Below are 26,761 nucleotides of genomic sequence, written 5' to 3'. Positions count from 1 at the left end.
GCGGCGGGCTCGTGCGTTCGTAGATGACTTTAGATCGGCTCTTTCTTTGATCGGGGTATTCGGAGGGGACGCTTCTGATGTGCTAGTAGATTTTAATGATGAGTCCCTTTGCTTGGAGGCTATGTGGTTGTCATAGATGGTTCCTAATGGTTTATCACAGAAGGTTGTATTGCCGAGCTTGTTCTCCTTTATGGGGTGCGTTTGTATGTTTTGTTTTAGGTCCCCTAGGAGGTTCCCCAGCATCATGGGTAATGTAGATAGTTTGTCTACTAATGGGGAGCAGGCGCAGTTTGTTCTTTCTATTTGGAAAGATTTTGCTGCTTCTTGTCCTCTTTTTATGAGGCCGTTAAGGTCGGCGAGTTTCCTATCTATCCCAGAGGTAGCTTCTGCTAGCGTTTGGAGGACTATCAGCTGTAAGTCTAATTTGTCAGATTGATACTGTAGAGCTGTTGATGACAGCTGAATTGAGTTAAGTAAGGTTGCCCAAAAGGTTTCAGTGGGGCCTCTGCTCCCTTCAGTGTGGTGAAAGGAGCATTCCTCAGTGATGCTGTTAAGAGGTGATTTAACGTTGTAGGATGCCACTAGGTCTTCCCACTCTTGTGAGGCCGAGAAGGTCATTTCACTATCTGTTATGCACGAATCCACGCATGGCGAGTGTGGAGGAAGGTTTACAGGGTCCATTTCCATTTGATGTTTTTCAACTGTTAAAGTATCGTCTTGTGTTGTCTGGTGCGCTTGTGGAGGGCTGTTTGTTAAGTGTGGTATTTCAATCTTGTCATCATTTTTGAGCTTTATGAGCTGATAAGGTGGTGGGGTGAGAGATGGTTGGTCACTTGAAGCATTACAGTTTTGATGTCCCGGGGAGCCTTCTAATGTTACGGCCAGCTTGCTGACGTTCTCCTTCTCGGGCACTAGCCCCCTGAGTTTTATTTCTTGGCCGCATAGGCGATTCTGTGGGTGGTTTTGGCTAGTGTTTTCCTCAGTTATTCCTGTTGTGACGTCTGCCTGCGCCCGTTGGACTTCGGCCCCCGTTGTGCTTCTTGAGGAGACCATGGACTCCTCTGCGAACTCGTGTACTTCTGCAGTTGTTGTGAGTGGTTTTTGGGGCAAGGAACTGACTGCGATAACGGGTCGTAGTGGGGATTGAAGACCAGTTATAGTGTCGTTATTTGAGTAGATTGCTTTGCCGGGGTCTTTTAGAAATGTGAATTTCGTGTAGATTTTTGGCTGAAAATAATTTGTAATCTTCCTTGGAGGATGCCCTTCTATGTTTATAAGTTCTTGCGAGTTTTTTCTTGTGTCAGTATTGCACGTGTCTTTTATCTGAGTTACGTTGTATTGCTCAGATGTCGAGGCTGGACCGGTCCCTCTGTTAGTTGTCGGGAGTTCTATTGAGCTCGTTTTTGTGTCGTTGAGCTCTCCTTCACATGTGTTGGTTCTTTTAATGTCCTTAGTGCTGTTTTCTATCAGGTTGTCGTTTTCTAGGGCCTCTTTACGTCCACCAACATTCGTTCTTTTCCGTTTAGGTGATGGTCTTGTTGTAGGTTTTCTTACTCTTCCGGACCTCATGATAATCCCACTTACCCCTTTATCCCCTTGCTATGTTGCTCCGGGGCAATGGGGGCCTCTGAAGTGAAGAGGGGAAGGGTTTCCTCGTATGCTCCTAGTGCGCTGTGTGATCCAAGAGTACTTCTTGACCTTGCCCCTGGGGAAACTTCTGTTTGGACCTTACAGTTTCTGTTTAGATTCTGAATGCTTAGTAAAGGCTTTTTTTTTTTTTTTTTTTTTTTTTTTTAGATCAGGGCTCGCAGAGTTGCCCACAGGCTGGGCCCGACCTAGTCAGGTTGCTTCCGTGGGCCCCCCTCCGGGCACACACTCACACTGTGTCTCCTCCTAGTTGACGTGCTTGCTATTCTCCTCTTTTTCCCACTTTGGATTTGTTAGTTTTATGGCTTTGTTGTTGCCACGGCTGCTTGCTGCCGCTCTATTAGCTTTAGCTTCCGCAGTGGCTGTTTCACAAAAGTTGACTCGAAAGTATTGTCAGTTTCTAGTAGAACAGATGGTACTGCGCCTAACAGAAGGCGTTGCTTGAGGGGGGGGGGGGGAGGAGTGGGAACCTGTCAGTGAGATGTAAGGATACTGGGATGGAGCTTGAAGGGAAAGGAAGCAGTAGCGCAGAGACTCGGCTTAGCTCACCTCAGTTTATGCAGATTTGTCCGGCACGTAGGGAGCTGGTACTCGCCCAAGTAACTGGGTTCAAGCCCCTGGCTTCGGGCAGGGTTGAGAGATGACTAACAATGACCAGAAAAGGTGTCAGCACAGCACGGCTCTGATTTCGACGTTCCGCTCCCCCTGTACAGCTCTAGGCTCTAGGCAATACCGCTCCACTGCCCTCCACTCTACAGAGCCGCCTGACTTCCGATTCTGGATGCAGTCTAGGTTACTGGGACGCCGAGCGGGTATGAGCGGAGTTGAGGGTGGAGGCGCAGTCTTGGGAGGGAGCCTCTTCAAACTTGGGCAAAACAGGGGCCCGTCGGGAGCACCCACGGTGATGGTCCGCTAGGTACAGCGGCCTCCGCAGTTCTCAGCGGCCCTCCGCGGCTCTGCTGCCGCGGCCCCTGCAGGCTCTCTCGTCCTCTGCTCTGGCTCCGGCTCCGGCTACCACGCCGCCACCACTACCGCCACCACTACCCGCACTCCTGTCCGCTCGGCCCCCCGTGGTCACTCGCGGGATGAGGCCAGTGCAGTATGGGGGCTGTGGAGAAGAAGCACCGGGCGGCGGAGCGGGCAAGCTGCGGACACCTATGGATTTTGAACTACCTGGATTTATTTGGAAGGAATATTATTATCCCATTGGAGCAACTACACAGGTAAGTTCATTTAAATATTTTAATTGTTGGTGGCAAAACTTTATATATTTAATATTGTTGTTGTGTACTTGGTTTGTTTAATTATGTTGTCTAAATATATGTCGATGTAATTGATTTATATATTTTCGACCACATAATTAAATATGTGATATAATCAAGTGCTTTATTTATGTTGTGATAGTTGTTTTAGTAGAATTGTGGGTTAATATTTGGGAAAGGGTTTAGAAGAGAGTTTGAGCTATTATATTTAAGTACTCAAGTCCTCTTGTGGATGGGTATAGCTGTACCTGTTGTTGTAGGTAATTATACATTTGAGTAGTTTGTCTAGATTGTTTTGGTTTTAATTGTAGGACAGATTGTTGCATTCTTAATTCTTGGAAACTTTGTTCCTTTTGTATTGCAATTAGTAGTTTTTGTAGTGTTGGAGTTGTTCTCCCAGTAGAAGTTAGGAATGCATTATGCCAGCCCTCGACGGCGTTGTTAGTTTTGGCTTGTTGGTTGAGTGTACTTACATATACATTCCACCAAGGTATTTGGAACTTGGGCTGACGTCTATGGCCTGATCTGTGTAGTCTCCCCACCCAGGTATCCTCAAAATAATCTAAGAGGGGAGATAACTTTACTTCATTTTGTTTGTAGAATGGACTTTCTAATAAAAGATTGTAATGTTCTGCAACATCTGTGGTTGGTACATAAGCTAGGGCTGTTAGAAGTTTTATTTGATGTGCAAAACTTATGTTAGTGGCATATTCTACACTTAGTGAAGATTTTTGTAAATGTCTCCATATACATTGGTTTAGATGGAAGTAACATCCTTGGATAGCTGTATGGGGGTACAGTTTTAGAATGCAATTTATCATGGCTTGCTCAAAGTCTATGATAATTCTTTGAGGGTAAAAATCATTTGATTCTAGTTTTAGTTTTCCTAGCATTTCATTATATGTTGTGTTTTGTTTGTTAGGTAATAGTGCATAAATTAAAGGTATGGAAGTGTTGTGATATTGACTGTGTATTGTGTAAAGCTGGTAGAATGGTTTTGGGCATATTGTAAAGGTGCCATCCATCATCCATGTTTGGCATTGTTGCAGTTTAGTTATATTGTTTGCAGTAGCAAACATTATTATTCTTTTTTCTGTGCTTTTGTTATCAAAAAAAATAAAAGGTTCATTATTGTGGGTGATAGTTAATTCTGGTGGAATGATGATCTCTTGAAAAGTTTTAGGGGATGGTATAGTTGTCGTGGTTGCTTTTTTGGTCCTAGCAATAGTTCTTTTTATAGAAGCAATTGATGGTAATTGGCCTCTTGCTTCTTTGGGCACTCTAGGTAATAGTTCTTTTAGGATTACACTTGTAGCAGTTTGTGAACCAGTGCTTAATTCTTTGATATTTTCAAGGGTTGATCTGACTTCTATTTCAGAGAGATTGGGTGGATGGTTATGCTCTCTTGTATATAGTACAGTTGTTTCTCTTGTTGTTGCTCGTCCGTAGCATTTGTTAGAATAATATTTAGTACACTTCCAGTTCACTTTTCGGTCTGTCTGCTTTTCTTGGGTGTATGTGTAACCCATGTAACACAATAGGAATTTTCCTTTCTGCGAAGTTATAAATTGGGCTTCTTCTGTCATCGTGATGTGTTAGAAATCTGGAAAAAATGTATATGAAAATATATGCAATAGTACTTTATATATTTAAATGAAAATAGCAAAAAAGCATTTTTTTTTATATATACTTACCAAGTGTTTTTGGTTGTATTTGAATGAAGATTTTGTTTCTAGAGAAAATGCTGTTTAGTTGATGTAGTATCTGAAAGTTAAAGAACATATAATGTTTTGGTTGGTTTAGTTTTTTAAGTGGGGTGGTATTGCTGTTTGGTATAGACTATATTTTTTTTGTTGAAACGTATTTTATTGTTTTACAAATCAACAACTCAAAAAACATTCCCCCGCCTTCACCTGTCCCGGAAGTACCAAACATTTATCATCAAGACCAATTATTCAGGAGAAGGAACAACCTTTCCACCCAGTTCTTTACCCCCCCCCCTCCCCCACCACATGTCAATGTACCCCCGTCCCTTACCCCTCTTACTATGTGCCCCTCCTCCCTAATAAATAAGATGTAGTAGCCCAACCTCTCCCTAAGCAAACAGAGCCTTCCCTCATGCCCAGTGGTATAGACTATAGGTGTTAATTTATACAGGTTTTTTAAAACTTAAAAAAGAGAACATGGATTTGTTTAGGGGTTTAGGATGTTTTGGGGTTTGAGTAGGATTTAATTAATATTTTATAAAGTATTTTGATAGTATACTTACTTTTTAGTGAGTCTTTTCTGGCAATCTTCAATATTTTCTTTAGCTGTTTGGAGTAATATCTGTAGTGGAAACATAAAGAGATGGAATATATAAGTTAGTTATTTATTTGAGTAAAGATAAATTAGTGTTTTAGTTTAATTTGGCAGTTTAGTTAGAAAATAATATTTACTTACGTTTTTAGAATAGTAGTAGGATGTAGGTTTCTTCTGTTTAGCAGAGTTTCTTCTTCGTTCAATGCTTTAGTTTAAGGCACAGTAGAAGACTTGTTTTAATTGGTTTATATAGTGGTTTTAAATTGTTTCTTGAATGTTATTGGTTGTTTTCTGTATGTGGCCTTTCTATTGGATGGTTTGAATTTTTTTTAGTTAATTGGTTTCGTTTTATGGAAAATGCTAAGTAAGAGTATATTTAGTTTTAACCCCTTCCATGCTCATGACGGAACGATTCCGTCATGAGCATCGGTTGAGCTGTGCTCATGACGGAACCGTTCCGTCATGGCCCCGCCCGCGCTCGAACCCTTCAGCACCGCGGGGGAATCCGCGCAGCGCTGAAGGGGTTAAAGGAGGAGAGTTTTAAATCATTATATATAAAAAGATTGTTTATAATGTGTAGTAATTTTTTTTAAATGTGTTCGAAATGCCAATGTGACAATTATTTCAGTGTTTTTTTATTATGTTGTTAAATATTGAGATCGCTATAAATGTTATGTTTATGTTTAAGTAGAATCTCATTTGAAAATGTATGTTTTCGGAAAATATTTTCTTTATGTTGTTTAAAGTATTGGTTTTATTAGTATTAGAATTGTCGATTTATTTAAAAAAAAACGATATTATTGATGTCTATATTTTGGTTATCGATATTTGTGACATGTGTCATATTTATTGACTCATGTCGATATTTAGTATTGCGATATTTATGAGTGCGATTTTTGTGTGATCGATATAATTGTATTACGATATTGTAGTGTCGATATTAGTGTAGTTTTTTAAATAAGTATACAATGTCGATATTTTTGAGGTCGATATATTTGATGCGATATTTGTGTAGTTCGATAATGTGTCTGTCGATAATATGTCAGAGATCCATAAAAACGGTGCTATGTAAAGCGCTCCAATACCTTCGGGTCGAGTTCGCGCTATATAAATATGCAAAAAAAAAAAAAAAAAAAAAAAATGGCAGATGTTTAGTGAAAACTAAGTACTGAAACTGGCAATGGAGAATGAAGCATGAGAATAAGTGGATATATAAGCGGAGGTGTTACTGAATAGTTGTTAGGTGCTGGAGATGAGTGGCTGCTGCTGTACAAATGGATGTGTTGAATAAGTAGTGCAAGTAGATGAGATAAATGTTCCGAGTGATTATAAGTTTGCAGTTTTAGAGATGTGAGCCGCCAGTTATGCTGTACAAGGCAGAAATGGTGCATTTCTGGTGTAGGTGAATGACCTGAGTGACTGGGTCAGTTGATGAGTAGTGTTTAAAATGGCTGGTGGTAAGTAAAAGGTGTGCGCAAGTGGGTAAGTGTGAATGGCTGTAGGTGATTGCATAAATGAAGAATATTAATTAACATGTAGGTGATGGAATGATTGGTGAGGCACAAAAGCTATGGGTATATATCAAAATAGGCTGAAGTTGAGTAGCTTTATAAATGGTGCTTGGGCTATCCTGCGAGATGTAGCTGGGGTGCTAATAGTTGTGAGTAATGGGTAGTGAATAAGTACTGTATTTGCTAAAGATGAATGGTTTTGCAAGTGACTATGCTTGAGAGGAGTGGTGAAAGTGCTTCTGTTAATAGCCAAATAATGAGAGTGGCAGGGCAGAGCAATCACTGTCCAAGTTTTTGGGGGATTAGTGGTCTGTTGTACTGTGGGTAAGACATATTGTGCTTGTGTAATAATGTGAGTGATTGGTGTTGAAAGTAAGTTCTGCTAACCATCTGAGCATGAGTTATTGGTTGTATAAGTGACCCTTTGTGTGCAAGCTGAATGTTGGTTTTCTCAGTGGATGTGTGGTGTGTTTTGTGATTGAGAGTGATGGGTGATGGCATCGATGAGTGATACTGCATCTGGTACATGTGCTTGTTGTTTTAGAATAGTGGTATATGTGAATGATGGTGAGTTATTGGTGTAAACAATTAAATGTTGTGGGCTGTGTTACTAGTTTACAGTGGTATGTGTCACTTAGTAATGTTGCAGGGGGCAGTGTGGTGTAGTGTGAGGCCAATTGGTATGTTGAGTGTCCAAGTGGTATGCCAAGTAAAAGACTGGTTGCAGGGGTGAGTTATTTTGAGAATCCGTGAGACAAGTGATTAATATGGTGCTATAAGAGGATAGGTTGTGCCATAAGAATTTGGGTGGCTTAGCTGGTGCATGTCACTGTGTGCGTGTGTGGTAGGCTTGCGCTGAACAGAGGTGTATTGGTGAGTTAGTTATATTGTGAGATACGCAATTGATATTACTGTTGAAGGGAGATGAGAGGACAGTGAGTATATGATGCAAATTCAGGAGTATGTGACGTTGCTGGGTTATGTTGGGAAAAGCTCGTTTAGGATAGAGTGGCTGTGGGCAAGCAGATGGTGTGGTGAATGATTAAATAGTAAGCACATAATGTGAGGTACTGTGAGTAAATGATTAAGGGGCAGATTTATGACGACTGGCGCATCCCTGCATATCAGCAGGGATGCGCCAGTTATTATGCGCCACAGCTGCGCCACCATGGATGCGCCGCATTTATAATGCGGCGCACCATGGGGCAAAAACGGCACAGATGCGTGACGCATCTGTGCCGAAAAGTGGCGCATTGCTGGAGTTGCGTCGCAAGCGCGACGCAGCTCCAGCAATAATCTGGGAGGCCCTATCTGTACAATGCTGCGTCAATCCTTACGCCTGCTTCAAGCAGGCGCAGGGTTTTGACGCAGCATGGGCCTAAAAGTGACTGAGTGAAATCTTGTAGATTTCACTCAGCCACTTTTAGGAGGCGTTTCTGCGCCGGAACGCCCCCACCTGCCCTGGAACGCCTACATGTGGCGCAGGGCTTTACAACGTGACGCATCTGGGAGATGCGTCACGTTTGTAAATACCCCGCACCATGGCGCAGGATTTGCGCCGCTGCTGCGTCACAAAAGTGACGCAACGGTGGCATAAATGAGGCGCAAGTGCAACATAAATCTGCCCCTAAGTATGTAGGTGACAGAGTACCTGGCACAAGTGAGTAATATTTTCCAAAAACTAATGCTGTGTAATGTGTGTGAGGTTAAGTGGCTTTGGTGATGGCAAGTGAGAGATGATTCAAATGAGTAAAGTGAGAGCTGTTTGGTGGTCTAGTGGGTTGTGCGAGACTTGTGTATGGACAGGGTGATGGAGATTGCCTTTGAGTACTTTCACAAATCACCAAAACATTTTCCAAGAACCCAACGAGAAAAGAGTTTTTGTGAAATGTTTCCAGTTCTGGCAGTAACGAAATGGCTTTTCAGCACTTCAAGTACTGCTTGATTGCCAACTTTCAAAAGTGTGGGAGTTGGATGGGTAGAATCTGTCTCTCTCTGGTGCTGGGGTAGGTGAAGGTGTGCGAGTACAAGTTAGAGACTCAGCTGGTTGTTCAAATGTTATATCAGTGTGTATGTGCTACATTTTTATGTTATGTGAGACCGAACAGTAAGTGAAGGGCAGCTTTTCACAATAGCATTGCCTGTGACAGGTATGGTAGAACTATCCCACAATTCTCAGTAGCCAGAGTGGCCCTTGCATATGTCGTCGAACATTTTTGTAAAATCTGTAGCTGGTAGTGATTGTCATAAACCTGTACGCTTTACTGACCAAATTCGGTAGCTATCTAAACGTGCATCATACCTGCACGAGCTATCAGGTGGTACACTGCATTCCTCTAACTACACACTAACATATTATACAGAAGAATAACAAATGGAAGATGCATTAATTAACTATTGAATGCAAATTAATTACAAGTTCGCGGTTGCTGGTGAGTGTCTAGCAATCAAGATTGCACATCACATGTGATGGACACACACACACACATGCTCCATAGAAATGGAATGCAGACAGTTTTAAAGGACCAACTTTGCAGATGCAGAGATTTGGATACATTTGTGTGCACTCCTCCAAAAGCACTGTTTTAAGCCATGCACTCAACTTAGGTGGCGACATAAAAGGAAAAAGTTCCGCTAGTTTTCCTCACATAAATCAGAACAATGGAGGCTTCTGCAGAATGTTACAGACTTTAAAACAGTTGGACCCAATTCACAAAGGTAAAGTGAAACGAAAGTCTAACTTTCAGGCGCTGGCGAAACTCGATTTCGAGGCTAACAGAAGAAAGTGAAAAGAACTCGAAGACGCGTGTCATAGTTCCTTTGGGCACGACTTATACCGACAAGAACTTATTTGCATCCTCAATGTGCTTTTCTCATGCGGTGGCACTGCAGGAGACTACTTCAGTTACAACCGGATGTAGGTAGGAAACACGCTTTGTTTCTTTGAAGAAACCAGACCACTTCTCGTTTGATGAATCACGTGTTTAGAAGTGAATACAGTGATATTCACTTGTATAGGGAGAAACCAGGTTCAATACTCGGTGTCGGCTCAACATCCTGTGTGTCTTGGCAAATCACCTAAACTTCCAGTGCCAAAAATGTCATCTTGTGTAAGGTCATTTGGTCATAGCTGCCAAGTTTTGCTTTGCTATATGTGTAACATTTCCATGTACATAGCTTGCTTAAGTCTGACATTCCGTGTCTTATGTGTTACACTTTGAATGACATTTTATTGCATGTTCGATCCATGGTATGTTAATTTCCAAAATAAACTTTAGTGCATCACAAGTAACTAAAATATGCACTGAATAGAGCTAATTCAAGTCGTCTAGTTGTGAAAATACATATTCCTTGGTTTGGGCATTTTTATCATGCTATGAGCCCCTTTATTCGATTCTAACTGAATTGGATTGTATACATTGGAAAGCAGCATCCATTAAGGTATTAAGGTTCCATAAATGAGCGATATGAATAAACATGTCTCACACAAGCACACAGAGGCCTGTTCTATCTTCGTCATAGGAAAGCATGCTTTACAGTGCAGTTTTGTCTCTTGTTTTGCAGTGAGAGACCTGTAGAGAAAAGTGTTCTAATGAGAGCGCGAGTGATGTGAACTCTTGCAATCACTAAAATAGTTTACTTTACATGAATGAATCTAAACTGTGCTTCAGTGATGGTTATTGCTCCACCCAGTACTCTCATATTCTAATTTATACTGCAATGTCGACATGACACTGAGGTACTGCGTCACCACTCAACATACAGCTGTGCAAATAGAAGCCACTCTTGCATCTCCCTCAGTGTGCCCCGACCCCTGTTGCTATTCTTACCGGCTGCCTGACACTGCTCAGGTGCTCATCTGTGCCTGCCACTGTGCACCATTGGACTGACCTGCCTGATTGGGCACAGAGGCTTTCTGTGATGGCAGTGCAAGCAACATATCCATACAAAGTGAACACAGAACAGGCAGTGCAAGCTTCATAGACAAAATAGAGCAGCAAAGGGAATGCTCTATTACTTACCGGTAATTTTCATTACTCAGGGTCCTGTTGTCCTCGTCCCATTCATGACAAAGTGGAGATAACCCTCTCCGACAGAAAAAAAGACCAGAGGAATGCTGGGACCCTAACCCGCACCTCCCTCTGGGAGTACATAATCAGCACTTACCCAGCATTCCGCCTGAACTACCAAACCACCACAGGAAGGCTAGCTGTCCAGGAGGGAGGGCTGGGCATATGAATGGGATGAGGACAACGGGACCCGGATTAACGAAGATTACCAGTAAGCAATAGAGCATTGCCCCCAGGTCCCTTATGTCCTCGTCCCATTCATGGCAAAGTGGAAAGTACCAAAGCAGAACATTTGGCCTTCCAAACCCTCAAGCACACCCAGGAAACCACACCAAAGGCAGCAACCCAAGGGAAGCAAAAACGGAAAACCACAGGAAACATCAGGCAGAGCACCCAGAAAGGAAAGCATCCAACCAAAGGAGGGTCGCACCCACCAAAACAAACGGGAGTCTGACCAAGCCGAAGAAGAGGACAACCCACAGAGGGCAGCCAGCACACACCAGGAGCCCCCCCACGAGCGAACTATGAAGGGGGAGAACACGCCAAACTAAAAACCAGCAGAGACCACCCACAACAAAAAGACAGCAAGGAGGACACACAAAGAAGAAGACCCCCAGCGGCCCAACCGGCCAGGAAGCCAGAACAGACCAGCAGGGACACAGCCAAGGACCAGAAACCGGGACCAAGGAAAACAGAAGGCGACAGCGACAACAAGGAGACAGCCAACCAGAGAAACTGGAAACAGAGTATCCCGGCCAACCACAGGGAAACCCCACCCACCAAAAAGAGGAGAGCACTCCAACAAGCCAACCAGGCCCAAAAAAGGAAGGCAGGGCCGGACTGGGAACCATAACTGGCCCTGGCAAACTGCACGGCGGCACCCTGGGGGTGCGGCCGAGCTGTTTACTAGGGCCGGTTTTGGACGATTTTGTTACAGGGAGCCGATATTGCCGGATCCCCGTAACAAAAACTGCCCTGCAGGGGCCCAAAACTGGCCCCCACCCTCACGGCCCACCGGGGAAGCGCCCGGTGCCAACTATGGCCAGTACGGCCCTGAAGGAAGCCGCAAAGGAGGAATCCCACAGAGACCCCAAAGGCAAAGCCCCAGAAGAAAAACGGGCACCAAAGCAACCAACACCCTGGACCGCAGCAGACCAAAGAAAACAAAGCCCCAAGAGGACATGTCCAAGGGAACCCACTGTACAAAGGCTGACTAGCCCAGCACCACCAGGGAGGCACACAGGACCCGGCAGCAGCACAAACACAGAGCGAGCCCCATCAAGAACAGAAGGGAAGCCGGGATAGACAAACGGACGCACAAGCCACCCTAAAAAGATGATGGGAAAAAAGGAAGCCACCACGGCCACCAATGCAACCAAGTATGAAGGGAGAAAAAAAGGGCCTACCAGAGGACAAACACCACCGGACAGCCACACCGGAGAAAGAAAAAAAGAAAGAGGCCAGGGCAAGCCAACAGGGTGCAGGCACAAACCCAAAGGACCCCCCAAGGGCAGGACCACCCAGACCAAACCAGGAAGGAGGGAAGCACTCGCCAGGCACTAGCCCTTCAACCAGAATGACCCGGCCCCCAGAGAGCCCTGAGGACAGAGCTACCGAAACCTCTCAGAAGAGGACCAGGCCCCAGGAAAGGATGGCCAGTACCAACCACCAGAGCCACCATAAGACAACCACCAAGCACCCAGCCCGGGAGATGGAGCCACAGCAAGAGCTCAGGAACAGGCCAAGAGCCAGCAAAGGCCAAGGTACACACAAGAAAGCCAGGGAAACATGAACACAACCCCAGGAACGCCGCCCCACAAGGCCCACAGAGCCAGAAGGGTGCAGGCCCAATAACCCAACAGAAACCAGTCTCAGAAAGAATGGAAGACCAACCAGGAGGGCCAAACAGCTAGACCCCAACCAAACGGAAAAGGACAGGGGAAGAGCCAGAACCCCAGGAAGCCAAATGCCCCACAAGGAACAAGGCCAAAAACTGAACCAGGGCCTGACATAAAACCCCAGAGCAGCAGGGGCAGGTGAGGCCAACCCCCAAGGCCACAAAGACAAGGGCAAATAGTAACGGCAGAAGAACAAGCCAACAAGAGACTCCCCCAAAGAGACCAGGCAGACAGCCGACCAAACAACAGATAGGCCATCAAAGACCGGGGACCAACATCCTAGAACCGCACAGGCTTGGAAGGGGTGGAGCAGGGCCAACGGCCACAACCCCAAAACCCCCAACCCCAAGGGGAGGGGAAACAAACCCCCAACACCAGCTAAGCCAGAGAGGCAACAGAAGCCAGGGCGGAAGACAAGCAGACCGTACAGGCACACAAACTCCACGGCCCAGTACACACTAAGAGTGGATAGGAGCACGGGAAAGCCCCCAGGGCAGGGGACAAGAAACCAGCCACAACCAGTGCAACAGAGGACAAAAAGGAACCAGGAAGCCAGGGCCGAAGCCAAGCAACCCGCCCAGGCAGGATTAATCAGCGGCCCAACCCGCACCCGGGAGAAGTGCACAGGCTGAAGGAAAGGGCAGGGAGGCCGACAGAGACCCCCGGCACAGAACCGCAGGATCACTCAGCAGGCCGGATGAAAACAAAATGGAGGCAACAGCCAAAGAAAAACCGAGCCACTGGAAGAGAGACAACAGACCGGGAACCGTAGGAAGAAGAGAAGCCAGAGGCACAAGACCCCCCCCCCCTGAACCAGACCCCGGACAACCAGCAGCAAGGTGAGCAGACACCCAAAGTGGCAAGACAAACACCACAGGACCGCACCCCAACAGGGGAGGGGGCCACACCAACTGACTGACACTCACACCGGGAGCAGGATCCCGGGGGGTACGCAGGGAAGTCATGAGCAGGCGGAGAGCCAAAGACAGACCCAGACCGAACCACGAGGCCACAACGGCAGGAACACCCCAAACCTGCAAGAACAGGCACCCGACAGCAGAGGGACCAGCCATCCAACAGGCAGCGACCACATAAGCCAGGACACTGTCACCAGGAAAAGGGACCAGGGGACGCAAGGGGAAACACACCCCAGAGCTGGCACAAAATCCACAGCACAGCCAGTGAAACCAAGGAGGCACAGCCAGAGGCTAAGCTGAACAAGCCGCAAGCCGGCAGACCAGGAGCAATGGGAGTAAACCCCTGGACTGCCAACCACACAAGGGGAAAAGAAAGAAGAACACCCACAGCGGCGCAACACAGGGGAAACCAAAATCAGGCAACAGTGGGGCCGGGAACCCCAACAGCTGCAGGACCATGCCCCAGAGTAACAGACCCAGGCAGACAAAGCACAAACAGGGAAACGTCCAAGAAGCACACAACACCAGGGTCCCCACACAGGCATGAACAAGGCCAGACACAGCCCAGCGCCCAGGGGCAAACAGTGCAGAAAGACTGCTGGCCACAGAAGGGCCATTGAAGGAGGAGCTCCGGGGCAACAGGGGAAGACAACAAAAACCCAGAGCCCAACACCTGCCAATAAAAACCCAGCAGAACCAGGCAGGATAATGCGGGCACCCAACCAGGGGTGAACCAAGCCCGCAAAGAGAGCTGCAGTCAAGACCAGGCCCAGGAGCACACGCAAGGGAGCACGTGAGGGAGGATGCGACCACCCCAAGAGTTTGAACATTGGAGCAGCACAAAGTGGAGCAGGCCCAGCACAGAAAGGAACCAGTGGCCACCAGTCACAGGCAAGCAAAGCAACAACAGGGGCCGAAACTCACTGAGACCCCACATCAGGACTCCCAGAGAGCACACAGGCAAGGACGCAGGGTCGAGGATGGTGACCGTCTGTGCGCCACTGAGCATTCTGAGTGACAGCAAATGAAGAAACATGGAGCCGGCCAAGCACACAGCCAAACCAGCTACAACACGAAGCATGGGCCGAACCCCCTTGGGCGGCCATGTCAGATAAACAATAGGAAAAACAGCGCCCCTCCCCTCCAAATTTATCCACTCTCACCCCTTGTGGCCGTCCTCAGCCAGAGGGTATAAATAAACGGGCCAGGGTCGCACGTGAACACCATCTGAACGAGCAAGTGTAGTATGAGTCTCGTTTTTTCAAACAGAGTGCAGCCAGGTGTTACTCTTAACTGGCGCCACACACTGCATTGGTGTTGAAGGAGTGATGACCCCTCGCTTTGACTGGCAGCCACCCTTGTTCTCCTGCAGTTGGGCCATTAGGCACTGCAGGCCTTGCTTCCCTGGCCTGATGACTTAGCCTCTAATGCGGGTCCACGGTGGGCCCACCAACAGTACAGACCCGCTGTGCAGGCGCCAATGTCTGCCCAATCAAAACATGCACTCCTGGCTCCCCGCATATGGGTGGAGTCAAAGCCTCTCTAGTGATATTCACATAATTTGTCTGGCTACACCTGTGCAGTCAAGACAGACCACAAAGGCAAAAGAATCCAACTGTAATCATTGTTTTCTATGGCAGTGTTATAAGGCAATTTATGGTAGTCAGAGGCATCTCCCTTTACGCTTGATGCATGACAGATACTAAGAATAGGAGAAAAACACTCCTGCCTCTCCAGAAAAGGACAGACCAAAAATACTAAGAGTACAGAAACTATGGAGCACTTTTAAGCACCCATTACAAGTGTGTGGTTTTCAAATCCGAGAGTTCCCCGTGTAATCTGGGAGGCAAAGCCACATATGATTGCAGCATTATGATAGCATGTCCTGCACTTTAAAAAAAAAACTTTTTATTTTGTTGCTATGTGATTCATTTTACAGTGTGAAAAGGCTTCTTTCTGTGAATACAATCACCTACATTAAACTCCATGACCCCTCCCAAATTCCCCCTCAAACCCACACATTAGGCATACACATGTATTATACATCAGTATAAAGAATGACAAAAGATAACAAGCATTGGCATAGCCAATAGGTCTCGCCTTTGGGACCTTATAAGTGTTTAGCCATGCAACAGTTGCATAACTAAACACTTATAAGGTCCCAAAAGCGAGACCTATTGGCTATGCCAAGCGGCCGTGCGGCCGCGAAAGTGAAATTAATCGCGGTAAAAGTGGCGCCCGCGCACATGCACTGTAGCTCTAGGCTGGCCTGGTAGCACTTTTTGGAGCCCTCTCAATAAGTCTCGCCAGACCAGCGCATGCGCTGGGTCAGGCGAGACCTAAAAATCAAGGTAGCGGGCTGGGGTCGATCAGTCCCAATCCTCGCAGAGTTGGTGGACAAGTCTTGCCCCTGTAACACTCACTCAGATATGCAAGGACAGGAGTCCATAGTTCATTAAAAGCCTGAGATTTGCCTTCAAGATCATATGCTACTTTCTTATGTCCCAATAGCTGCCACAGTTATGCAACCAGAGTTCATAGGTTGGCCTTGTTGGTTTCTACACAGAGAGAGAATGGTGTGTTTTGCTGTAAGGAGAAGTGGGTCTAGCCCTGTTAACGGTCTGCCACGTAATGACAATTGCTGCACCTTTTTTTATTAACTTAAATAAGAAATAGGAAGATGCAATGTGGATACGGTACACAGTTCAGATGTCAGGATGAAGCAGAGGCATGTACAGGGTCAGAAATATTCTTCTGCCTGCCAATTAGAAAACATGGCCATGCTTATTATATGTTGTTATTGTGCCTTGTGTGGATATTTATGTGTTGTACATGAAAATCTTTTAATGGGCTTCTCATTTTCTAAAGGAAAAGGAAAATACTCACACGGAGTTTTTCACTGAAAACCTGCTTATGACGTTGATAAATCTATTCGCTGCCGGGACAGAGACAGTCAGTACAACCCTGACAATGGGGATGCTGATTCTACTGAAGCATCCGGAAATCGAAGGTAAACAGCTGAGAAAAAAGGCAAGCCGGGCATGATTAGATGTGGTTTGAGGCTATCCACTAGATGTACTTTAATGTAGTTTATGTCAAGATTTTACATATTTAAAACAATTGAAGTCTAATTAAAAAATAGAATACCTGTTCCTACTTGTCTCGTATGCCACTATAAAACTGTTGATTGCTGGTCTGTGGTTTCTCCTGTTCACTCTGTAAGCAATGATTGTAACAAACATTGGCAAAGCCAACTGGTCTCACTTTTCCATTGCTTTTTTTAACTGCAGGTAATGGAATTGCCAATACTTGTCAATTAACATTAGTAAGTAAATATCGATGGCTTGCCATCGCAGGATTGTTACTTTGTATACTTCCAAAACCAGTAGCGTCTGGGAGGGAATGAGGGTGGAGGGACGGGGAGGGTGGTGACGGGGGTAAAATAAAAGTAAAAACAAATCCACTTACCTCTTCCACCGGCCGCTTCTCTCCTCCGTTTCTCATGTCCCGGAACCAGGAAGCACCCAGGATCCCCATAGCCAATCACAACGCTGCAATGAAGCGTTGTGATTGGTCTGAACACTGTGGACCAGCGCTCAGATGGGGACTGGGGGCCTGGACATGTTCCCCACACGGCTGTGTAATGCAGCCTGGTGGGGAACATGCAAAGTGCGCATTACTGTTTGGCCGGGCCAAGACGGCCAGCTAAGCAGTCATAAGCACTTGGAGTGTGCAAACCACTCCTCCCCCTGTGCCTCCAGCCCCACCCTAACCCAGCCCCGCACCTGGGAAAAATAGAATGATAACCACGTTATTATCATTTCATTTTTCCTGCTCAAAGAGCAGTGGGGCGACGCTCCGCCGCCTCAACATATGAGTCGCTCTGTCCAAAACAGCTAGCAGATTGTGTGTAAACGCAACAGGATGGCCATTTTTTAATGATATAGCAGCAAATATATCAAGTAATATTGTGAATACTCCATGATGGCTGCTACATTGCGAGAAGCAATTTGGTGGCGATCTTGGAAGTATACAAATTATTATTCCAGGTGTCTCCCACCGCTATTGCCTTTTCCAGTGGTTGTAGAAATTAGTGCAGCTGGTAGGTTTGACATTAATATACTGTGTAGGTAGGGTATTCACATGTCGTCTAAACGTCAACCCTACTAGCTTTGCCAATGCCTGTTTGCCCGGCAGCACTGGTGATTAAGGCATACACAAGAATCTGAAAATGAGTGCTATCGAAAAACAAGTTTGCTTTATTTTCTGTTTCATTCATTTTTCAGGGTTTTTTGTCCGAGCCATTTTGAAATGGTAGTATAATAAAAGAGTATGCAGTATACTATTCCGAGATGGTTGTATGTTTATAATCAGTTGGAGTGCAGTGCAGTGAGCACTAACAAAAGCATCTGAAAAACAGATAGATGCAAAGAAAATAAATGAAACCTTTGTATATAGCTTCCATTTCTTCAGATACATTATTCAGCTCTCACCCCCTAGTGCAGATGGGCTACTCACCGACTTGGTATCAGATGTAAAATACTACATCATTATACATGTCAATAGACTTGATTCCAGTGGGAGAATCTCGAATGTTTAAGTCAAAAGTGTTTTTGGCTGTCTCTCGCCTGAAATTGCTTCTGCTTCAATAGAAGTAAATTGGGAAAATATTTTCTCCCGAATATTTTTTTTTAATTTCCCACTTTACTCTTCTTAATGTTGGCATGTATGCATCATGCATCTTAATGGTGGAAGAAAGACACAACCAAAAGGCAATAGAATAACAGTGAGACTAAAATACTCCTGTGGGCTGATCCACATTGTGATTTACAGAGCCTCCAGAAAATGGCTAACGGTACCTTTGCAAAATATTCCAATGTCCGAAGAGGACTGAACAAAAGCTGCATATAATAACCGTAGAGTACAGTATATTTGTCTGGATGCACCATGGGGAGGCAACTTGGAAGTAAACAAAATAACATTCCAAGATGGCCGACAACCACTAAAGGTTTTTCCCAAGCATGCAATGAAGTGCAATTCTGCTAGTATTTGCAAAGGGGGAGAGAGAGATCGACACAGAGGCAGTGTGTGGTTGGGGAGCAGAGATTGAGAGATGTTATAGTGGAAGTATTTAGAAAAAAAGACAGTGAGAGCGAGACAGCGAGATAGACAGAGGTACCAGCAGGACATGTATTCCCATCAATGGTGAAGTCTCAGTGGCAGAGAAACATGGAAAAAGAAAAATAGTTACCTGATATCAGTAATTGATAGATGCACTCAGTGAGTCAAAATGGGCAGGAAGTAACATAAATCAGTGGTAGGCATTTGAAGAATACGAGAAAAGCAACCCATCATGAGCAACAGGTATATCCAATCCCACACGAAGAATATGTTAAAATATTTGCAGCAAGTCTTTCTGAGATAGCAAGACCATGCAAATGTCTCTAAAATGTTTTTCGGGTCCGAAGGAGTTATCCTGTCAAGGCCCTATACCTATTCCCTGGTCAGATCATTTTCTGATCCCTTTTTCTTGGTCTTCTACTCAGGCTACCCCCCCAACCCGACTGGTACATACTAAGTCCCAATGTTGGTCAAAACTTCCACTGGACACCTGGATATCAACTCTGGAGAGATCCAGGCCTGTTCCTGACTCCGATCCGATTACGGCCAATGAGAAATTTGACAACTGGATTAACAGCTCACTTGATTTAGTCCTTCCTAAAACCACATTCCAATTACATAAAGGACCTAATAAAGCAGCTTGGTACACTCCAAAACTCTGGGAATTAAAACAAATCTGCAAAAAGACAGAGAGAGGTTGGAGAAGGAATTTTTCCCCTGATAAGAAGAAGGTATATAAGAATGCTATCAAAATCTATAAAACTGAAATTAGAAACACTCAAGCTCTCTATTACGAGAAGACTATAGTGTCCTCCGCCAATTCCCCCCGTGAAACATTCCAAATTGTTAAGAAACTAATGAATGTTCCTTCTCTCCCTGTCTCCCCCGCTATCTCAGACCAACGTTGTAATGAAATGGCAGAATTTTTTCACAATAAAATCAAGACTATCTATAGTTCCTTTTCTTCCACTAAAGAATCCAATATCATCCATTGTGATAAACCCCACATAGAAGACAAGGATATGCGCTTAGTAGCCTTTCCTATATTGGACTACAACTGCTTGTTAGCCACAGTAGATCGAGTAAAAACTAGATCACCCAATGACCCTGCTCCACTTAGGATTCTCAAACAAGTAACTGAGACAGTTGGCCCAGCCATTTTAGACCTGCTTAACGTATCCTTTACATCCGGAGTAGTCCCCCCCCCCTGGAAAAAAGCTATGGTCAAAGCTCTTTTAAAGAAATCTAACTTAGACCCTGACTGTTTGGCCAACTATCGTCCCATTTCCCTCCTCCCAGGAATCAGTAAGGTTTTAGAGAAATATATAAACGTCACACTCTCTACCTACTTAGAATCCAACCATCTCTTCCACCCAACTCAAACAGGATTCGGCCCCGGTCACAGTACAGAGACAGCTCTTTGAACTGTCATGGAAGAATCAAGAAAAATTCTCAACTCGGGAGGATCTTCTGCCGTGTTCCTCCTGGACTTGAGTGCGGCTTTTGATACGGTTAATCATCGCATCTTGATTGACCAACTCAGTAACCTGGGCGTGTCCGGAACAGCCTTGGCCTGGCTGATGTCCTTCCTGGAAGGACGATCCTTCCAGGTATTCGAGGGGGAAACCACCTCCAAACCTTGGCCCCTTTTTTGTGGAGTCCCACAGGGCTCTTCTCTAAGCCCTTTGCTTTTTAATGTCTATATGGCTCCATTGGCTGAGATTATACAGCCTTACGGACTGAACATTGTAACTTATGCAGACGATACTCAATTAGTAGTTTCACTCAACCACTCAGATACATCCTCATCCCGCCTCTGTACTTGCCTTGAAGAAGTGGCCAAATGGATGAGCCACTCCTACCTGAGGCTGAATGGCGACAAGACAGAGCTTATGCTCCTTGGTAACCCGTCACTATTCAGATGTAATATGATGTGGCCTACCACAATGGGATCAGCACCCATCCCCAAGTCTAATATAAAAAGTCTGGGGTTCTGGCTGGACTCAGACCTTACTATTAAAGTCCAATCCAGAAAGGTAGTTGCCACCTGCTTCGGCATTCTAAAAATGCTATGTAAAGAACTCCCATTGCCCCCTTTCCAAGCCAGGAAACTTGTAGTCCAAGCACTTATTTTAACTCGCTTGGACTTTAGCAATGTACTTTACCTAGGTTCCCCTGAAGCAGTATTTTCTAAACTCCAAATGATCCAGAATTGTGCTGCAAGAATTCTCTTGGGAATTCCTTACCGACTGTAGGCCAAACCCGCTTTGAAAGCTCTACACTGGCTGCCTATTCAGGAGAGAGTCCATTTCAAAGCTCTTTGTATCACTCACAAACTGCTAGGAGGAATGGACCTAAGATCATCTCCCCCTTGGCCAAACCTTATCAAGCCAACAGGCCCTTACGCTCAGACGAGCTGCACTTGGCCTTCGTACAAAGGATCAAAAGAGCCAGAAGCGGAGGTCGGCTTTTTTCTTATAACGCCGCCAAGCTCTGGAACTCTCTTCCCCTTCAGCTTCGAAAAGAAACTAACCATCTGGCTTTCTGTAAACTGTTTAAAACTTGGCTCTTCCCCAGATGAGTCTCTGAAGTTTCTCTCACTTTTTAGCACTGGGATGCCTATGGATAGCCATGCGCTTTATAAATGCTACCTCATTCATATCCACTACACTCCAAACCAAAACACAGAGATAAAAGACATTGTGATTTACAACGCCAATAGCTCTAACTCTGACAAATGCGAGACCTATTGCATTGCAAATGCTTGTTCTTTCTCTGACTACAAAATGAGAGGATTTTGTGAAGTGAACTATGTAACATTCTTGCTGGGGTACAGGACGTTTAAAAGAAAAGGCTGTAGGATGTTTGTTTTTTCCAATACAAAATTTAAATAACTGCAAATAATCTGTACAAATATTTCAAAATATATCAACAGTTAGAAACCAAAAATGAATTTAATTTTTCTTGCAATTCTGAAGCATGATGGAAACAAAGATTATAAGAGGATTGAAACAAATCAATATAATTAGTAAAGAGCAAAGAATAAATATTCGCTGTAACCTGAGTCTCACACATTATTGTTTGTGAGCTATATAGTTTGATCAGTATAAGTACTTTTGTGCCAATTTAATGATCATTCTACTGGAAGATGTGCTGCGTGTAAATGGACTGCCACACCATGCTTTGGTAATATATTTGAGAACAGTGCTTCTAAATTCCCCATTGGCTACATAAAATACAGATACCATTGTCCTGCTGAATAGGTGGAGGTCATTTGCTACACATGTTCTTCATTTGACTCTTGGATTTTTCTCAGTCTCAATGACTTCAGCAATATAACATTGATGGCAGCACCCCTACTCTGAAAACAGTTCTAGCACCACTGTTTGTGTCAAAAACCCCACTGAATGAACCAAGTTATGCACTAATAAGAGATATTGAACTAAACAATTCAGCATGCTCCTACCCCCCTTGCAAGGGAAATATTTTGTGATCATTTCATAATCTCCTTCTAGAGTCTAATATAATCTGGAGGATCTGAAGTTCAGAGACACAAGAAACAGAAGAGGTCGCAATCAGATATTTGGGTTGAGGCTAGGGGTGGGCGGAATTTGCGTAATTGCGTTACGCAAATCTCCGCGAAACGGTAAAAAATCTCCGCGAACACGCAGAAATTCCGCGAACACGCGGAATTGCTTGTTCGCGATGCTTTTTTCCTGTTCACAATTGCTGTTTGCGTGCTCGGGGAGAAATATCTCGCGAACACGCATTTTGAGAACGCGAACAAGCAAATAATTTCGCGAAATCGCGGAAAGCAGACTTTTAAGCAATTTCGCGGTCTCCGCGGAACGCGAAATTAAGCAAATTACGCAAATTCCGCGAGCGGAACGGAATTTACCGCCCAGGCCTAGTTGAGGCTGCACTTTGGAATACATGTAGTAAAACATATATTTCTGTGGATATTTTGTTGCTAAGTGGAGGGATCTCCATCCTCATGCTGAAGCTACATTAATTGTACTTGGGGTCACACAAGGTCCACACTCCCTTGCCAAAAAGAAACACTACTTCCTTTCTTGTGGATTATTCTCATGCTATCAGGGATCTTGCTGCTTCCACGGTATATACCTTTACAGCACGTGCTGTTGATGCCATTAACAATACAATTTCAAAGACTGGAGAAGAATCCATGCCAGTTATAGTTCCACAAAGGCCTATCACCTGAATATCCTGTCTAATAGTTTAAAAAACGGATTGATGATTTTGTATCCTTTATAGATGACACTGATCCGAGTACTAACCTTTCTAAACATTTTATCATGACCTTGGGCTCTAAGACTACTAAATATAGAACTTTAGGTTGCTTGCTGAGCTGAGCTAGTGAGGCTCTGCACATCACCCCGGCTATTCACCCTTTAGCCTGTTTCCAGCCAGTCATCGGACGCCCTGACTGCCCAAGTTGCACCCCTGGTCCAGCAACCTTCCTGGTGTGCTATTTGAGTAACCTCGAGACAGACCTGCAGTGACACTGCTGCTGCCTGGGAGGAGCCTGACTGGGTGCCTCGGCGTGACCCAGCATGCTGCTCTGCCTCACGCGTCCTTGGTGAAGCAGGCAACAGTGAGGCCCTGCAGGTTTGCTGCCCTCATGGACTTCATTAGGGCTCTATTGGCACACATATACGTCGCCGCCTAAGGCACGTTTGGTGCCTTACCTGTCCACTCAGAAACTGTTTTTCGCTCCCAGTTGCTCACTGTGTTGCCTGTGGCCTGCTTCTTCTGATGATCAGCTTCACATGCCCATAACAGACATGTGTGATGTTAGCCCAGAGCTGATTATATTTCAAGAGTGACCACTCCACCCTTACTCTTACTATCATCTGACATGCCAGCAAAAGTACTTCACGCCACTGCCCTACATGAACACTAGAAGTATGCACTGAGTGGGAATCCTTGGTGACGTGGCTTCCTTGCACTGCATAGCCCTCCGGACACAACACTTCCTACAGCCTGAGTACTTGACTCTGTGACCTGTGTCTCTTCCAGTATGCCAGGTTGCTGGAACTGAATTGCTGTACAGATGCTGTTGGCCAAGTAGGGCTGCTTGTGCAGTGGTGCCTGGGGGCACCTACAAGCATCAGCAAGCGGGCCCTTTGTCCTTCCCTCATGGACCATAATGGGCTGCTCGTGCTGCAGTGTTTGGGTTGTCACTCAGGTGCTAGCAAGCCGGCCTGCTGCTACTGGAGTATTGGATCTCTTCAACTTCAGAGCTTGTCATCATTTATGAAGCCATAGGACATCTGCGCTCGAGCACCCATATTGTTGCTGCACGTCCAATTGCCATTGTTGAAATGGCAATCAAGGATACTATTACTGTGGAATCCCCTAACTGTCCCTCATCCCTCAAGGAAAAGCTAGATATAATACTGGCCGCTGTGGTGAAGACACAGATGTTCCTGGACAGTATCAGTGCTTCCTTGGGAGACCAAAATTGACAGCATGGCAGCGGAATTCACTGCACATGGACCACGGCAAGTTAGCTGACAAGGTCCACAACGCAGAACACATTATCGCCGAACTGCAGCTGAAATCCAGGGAAATGTAGCCCTCCATACAGGCATTGGTGGATCGCGTGCACACACAGTACTGCAGGATAGAGGATGCGGAGGGACACTTGCGTAGAAAGCTTTGGTTACATGACTTGCTCCCCACAACTGCCCTCTCATAATTCTTCTCGATCAAGCGGGCCCACACAGTCCAAACACAGAAACCTCCACCTAGCTTCTTTCCCAGGCCCCTGCTGTTTCACTTGCTCCACCATAGAGACCGAAACGCCATCCTGCGTAAAACACATGCACTTCTAGATGTTTCCGGACTACACGACAGTACAACATCAACTAAAATCCTTCATGGCTGTTAAAAGTTGCTTCCATGAAGTAGATCTGTACTACTCCCTCCTGTTCCCTGCATGTTTGTGGATCATAGCTGAGGGGAAGACATGCTTCTTTGACTTGCCCAAAGATGCCTGGGTGTGGCTTGAGACATCGGGACATACATTATCTCGTCAGTTTCCATGAATTGTAGCTACATCTTATGACTCTACTGGGAACACCCACCGTGGCCATTACTGGCCTTCTCAGCTCGCACCTGACCCCGTGGCACCTCCTGACCTAGAGCAGATCATTCATGAAAGACCACGGGCCCTCTAGTTAGCGGCAGCGATAGAAGATATCCACCGGGCTCCAGGCCTAGATGCCGACTTTTCAGGATATTTGAGTGATGATGGCCCTCTGAAATCGACTCACTGGTCTCCCTAAATGTCACACCGCAGGTGGATGAAGACGTCAGTTGACTTGCTCTTTCTAAGTTATGACCACCTGTTAAAGTGCATGTAGTGAGATGCTCATATCATCTGTGCCTGTCCTGCATCTCACTTAACCCTTGTTTTCTTACAGCTGGTAAATACACGTTTAAGAAGCTGGCTCTGTATATACTATACCAAAGTAAGGTATAGTGTGCACAAAGTCCAGTGGAACCCCAAAGATAGGCAGAGGTTAAAGTAGACAGTACCTTACTCTCTATTTTGTGCTAGTGTGGGCTAGCAGTAAGGCCTTATCTGAGGGTCGTGCTAAGCATTTATTGTATAACTCAGGCAAGAGATGATTTCACACACTCAAGGAATGAACTCTGATCAATTTGTTTGTATAAAAATATTATTTAGTTGTATTTATTTCCTAGAACCAAGACAGGCCTAGTACAGGTCAGCATATAAATACTTTGCAAGCATAAACAGTAGAAATACAGATTGAATGCAGGGGATTAGTTACAGTAGAATTACTTTGTAATTTATTTTCTTACACAGCCAGGTAGCTCTAGGTACAAGGCTGGTACATTTCCTGTGGGAGAGAAAAATTAGTCGATGCATTTGGCAAACTCAGTACAGGTTCACAATGTTACTCACAAACCACATTTAGTCATGAAATGGCGGAATTGGGTTTAGGGGTCAGAGGGTAGGATTCGGTCAAATGGGCACTCGAGTCGCACTGCCAGTGGCACAGAGGCGGCCGGGTGCCGAGTGCATGGACCACACTTTAGCCAACGGCTGAAACACAGTCGTGGGATTGGGGATATCGGCAAGCTGGCTACCAGATTGGGGGACAAAAGCACCTGGGGTCGAGGTCAGCACTGTAGGGCACAATGGCCAATACAAGAACTACACCACCAGCGGCGCAGTGGAGGGCGGGTGTAGGATGCTGTTTTGGCTGATGCTGCAGAGTCAGTCGCGGTTCCCTTGGAGTAGGTCAGCTGCTGTGGAGGCGAATGGGGCTCATGAAGGCGATGTCCTTTGACCTCAAGTAGGCGGTGATGGAGTCAGTTGGATGGATGTGGTTGCTGTGTCTGGACCGCTTCAGTAATGGAGTCGGTCAGGGTGTCGCCGTCGGTCGTGGTTAAGGGGACCTTTTAGTTCTTGGTTGCTGGTTTGATTTGGGAGTTTGTTGAGGTTCAGGGGTCACTAGAATTCAGGCTAGGATCATGGGGAAGACCTCTTTAGGGTGTTGGTTCACTCAGACTCGGGGCGCCAGGAGCGGAGTGGGGGAGACTTACGCCGTCGGCTGGAGTCATAGTCGGTTACTTTTGAGCATGTTCTATACTCACAGGAGATAAAGTCCTTTTTAGTTTCAAGGCAGGGCAGGTTCTCTGGGTTTTTGAAGACTGCTGGCTGCAAGACACACCGAGGGTCTGTAGAAGGGGTATGAGGTCGGGACAGGCCGGTAGGGATGGGGCCAATTCAGTTGGTGTCCTCCTCTACTTCTCTCCACGTGACTGTTCGGTCCTTCTTCTTCTTGCTTCTTCTTTTAAGCTCTGGTGTGAAGAGGCAAGGCTCAGGGTTGGCCCTAATTACTAGATTTAAGGGCATTACAGGTAGTTACATCCCAGGACCAATGGGTCCCTTCCTTGGGGTGGTACACCCCTTATTATGACTTACTCTAGTTGGAGGGTGAGCATAATCCTCACTCTGGTTGGCTGGGTCTCCCCATC

At 45.5% G+C, this 26,761-nt stretch overlaps 1 protein-coding gene across 2 annotated transcripts in view; it reads left to right on the top strand.

The window, feature by feature from the left end:
* Positions 1–26,761, top strand: part of LOC146798082 (cytochrome P450 2G1-like) — a 909,417-nt gene that overhangs the window by 768,901 nt on the left and 113,755 nt on the right. For both annotated transcript variants that reach the window (XM_085625297.1, XM_085625296.1), the window contains one exon: positions 16,475–16,616. In XM_085625297.1, coding sequence (XP_085481423.1) covers positions 16,475–16,616 — 142 coding nt within the window. The remainder of the gene's footprint in view (positions 1–16,474; positions 16,617–26,761) is intronic.

This window comes from Triturus cristatus, chromosome 9, assembly GCF_964204655.1.
Source record: "Triturus cristatus chromosome 9, aTriCri1.1, whole genome shotgun sequence".
Classification (NCBI taxonomy): domain Eukaryota; kingdom Metazoa; phylum Chordata; class Amphibia; order Caudata; family Salamandridae; genus Triturus; species Triturus cristatus.
The sequence above is the reverse complement of the archived record's forward strand: the minus strand, read 5'-3'. Positions and strand labels throughout refer to the sequence as shown.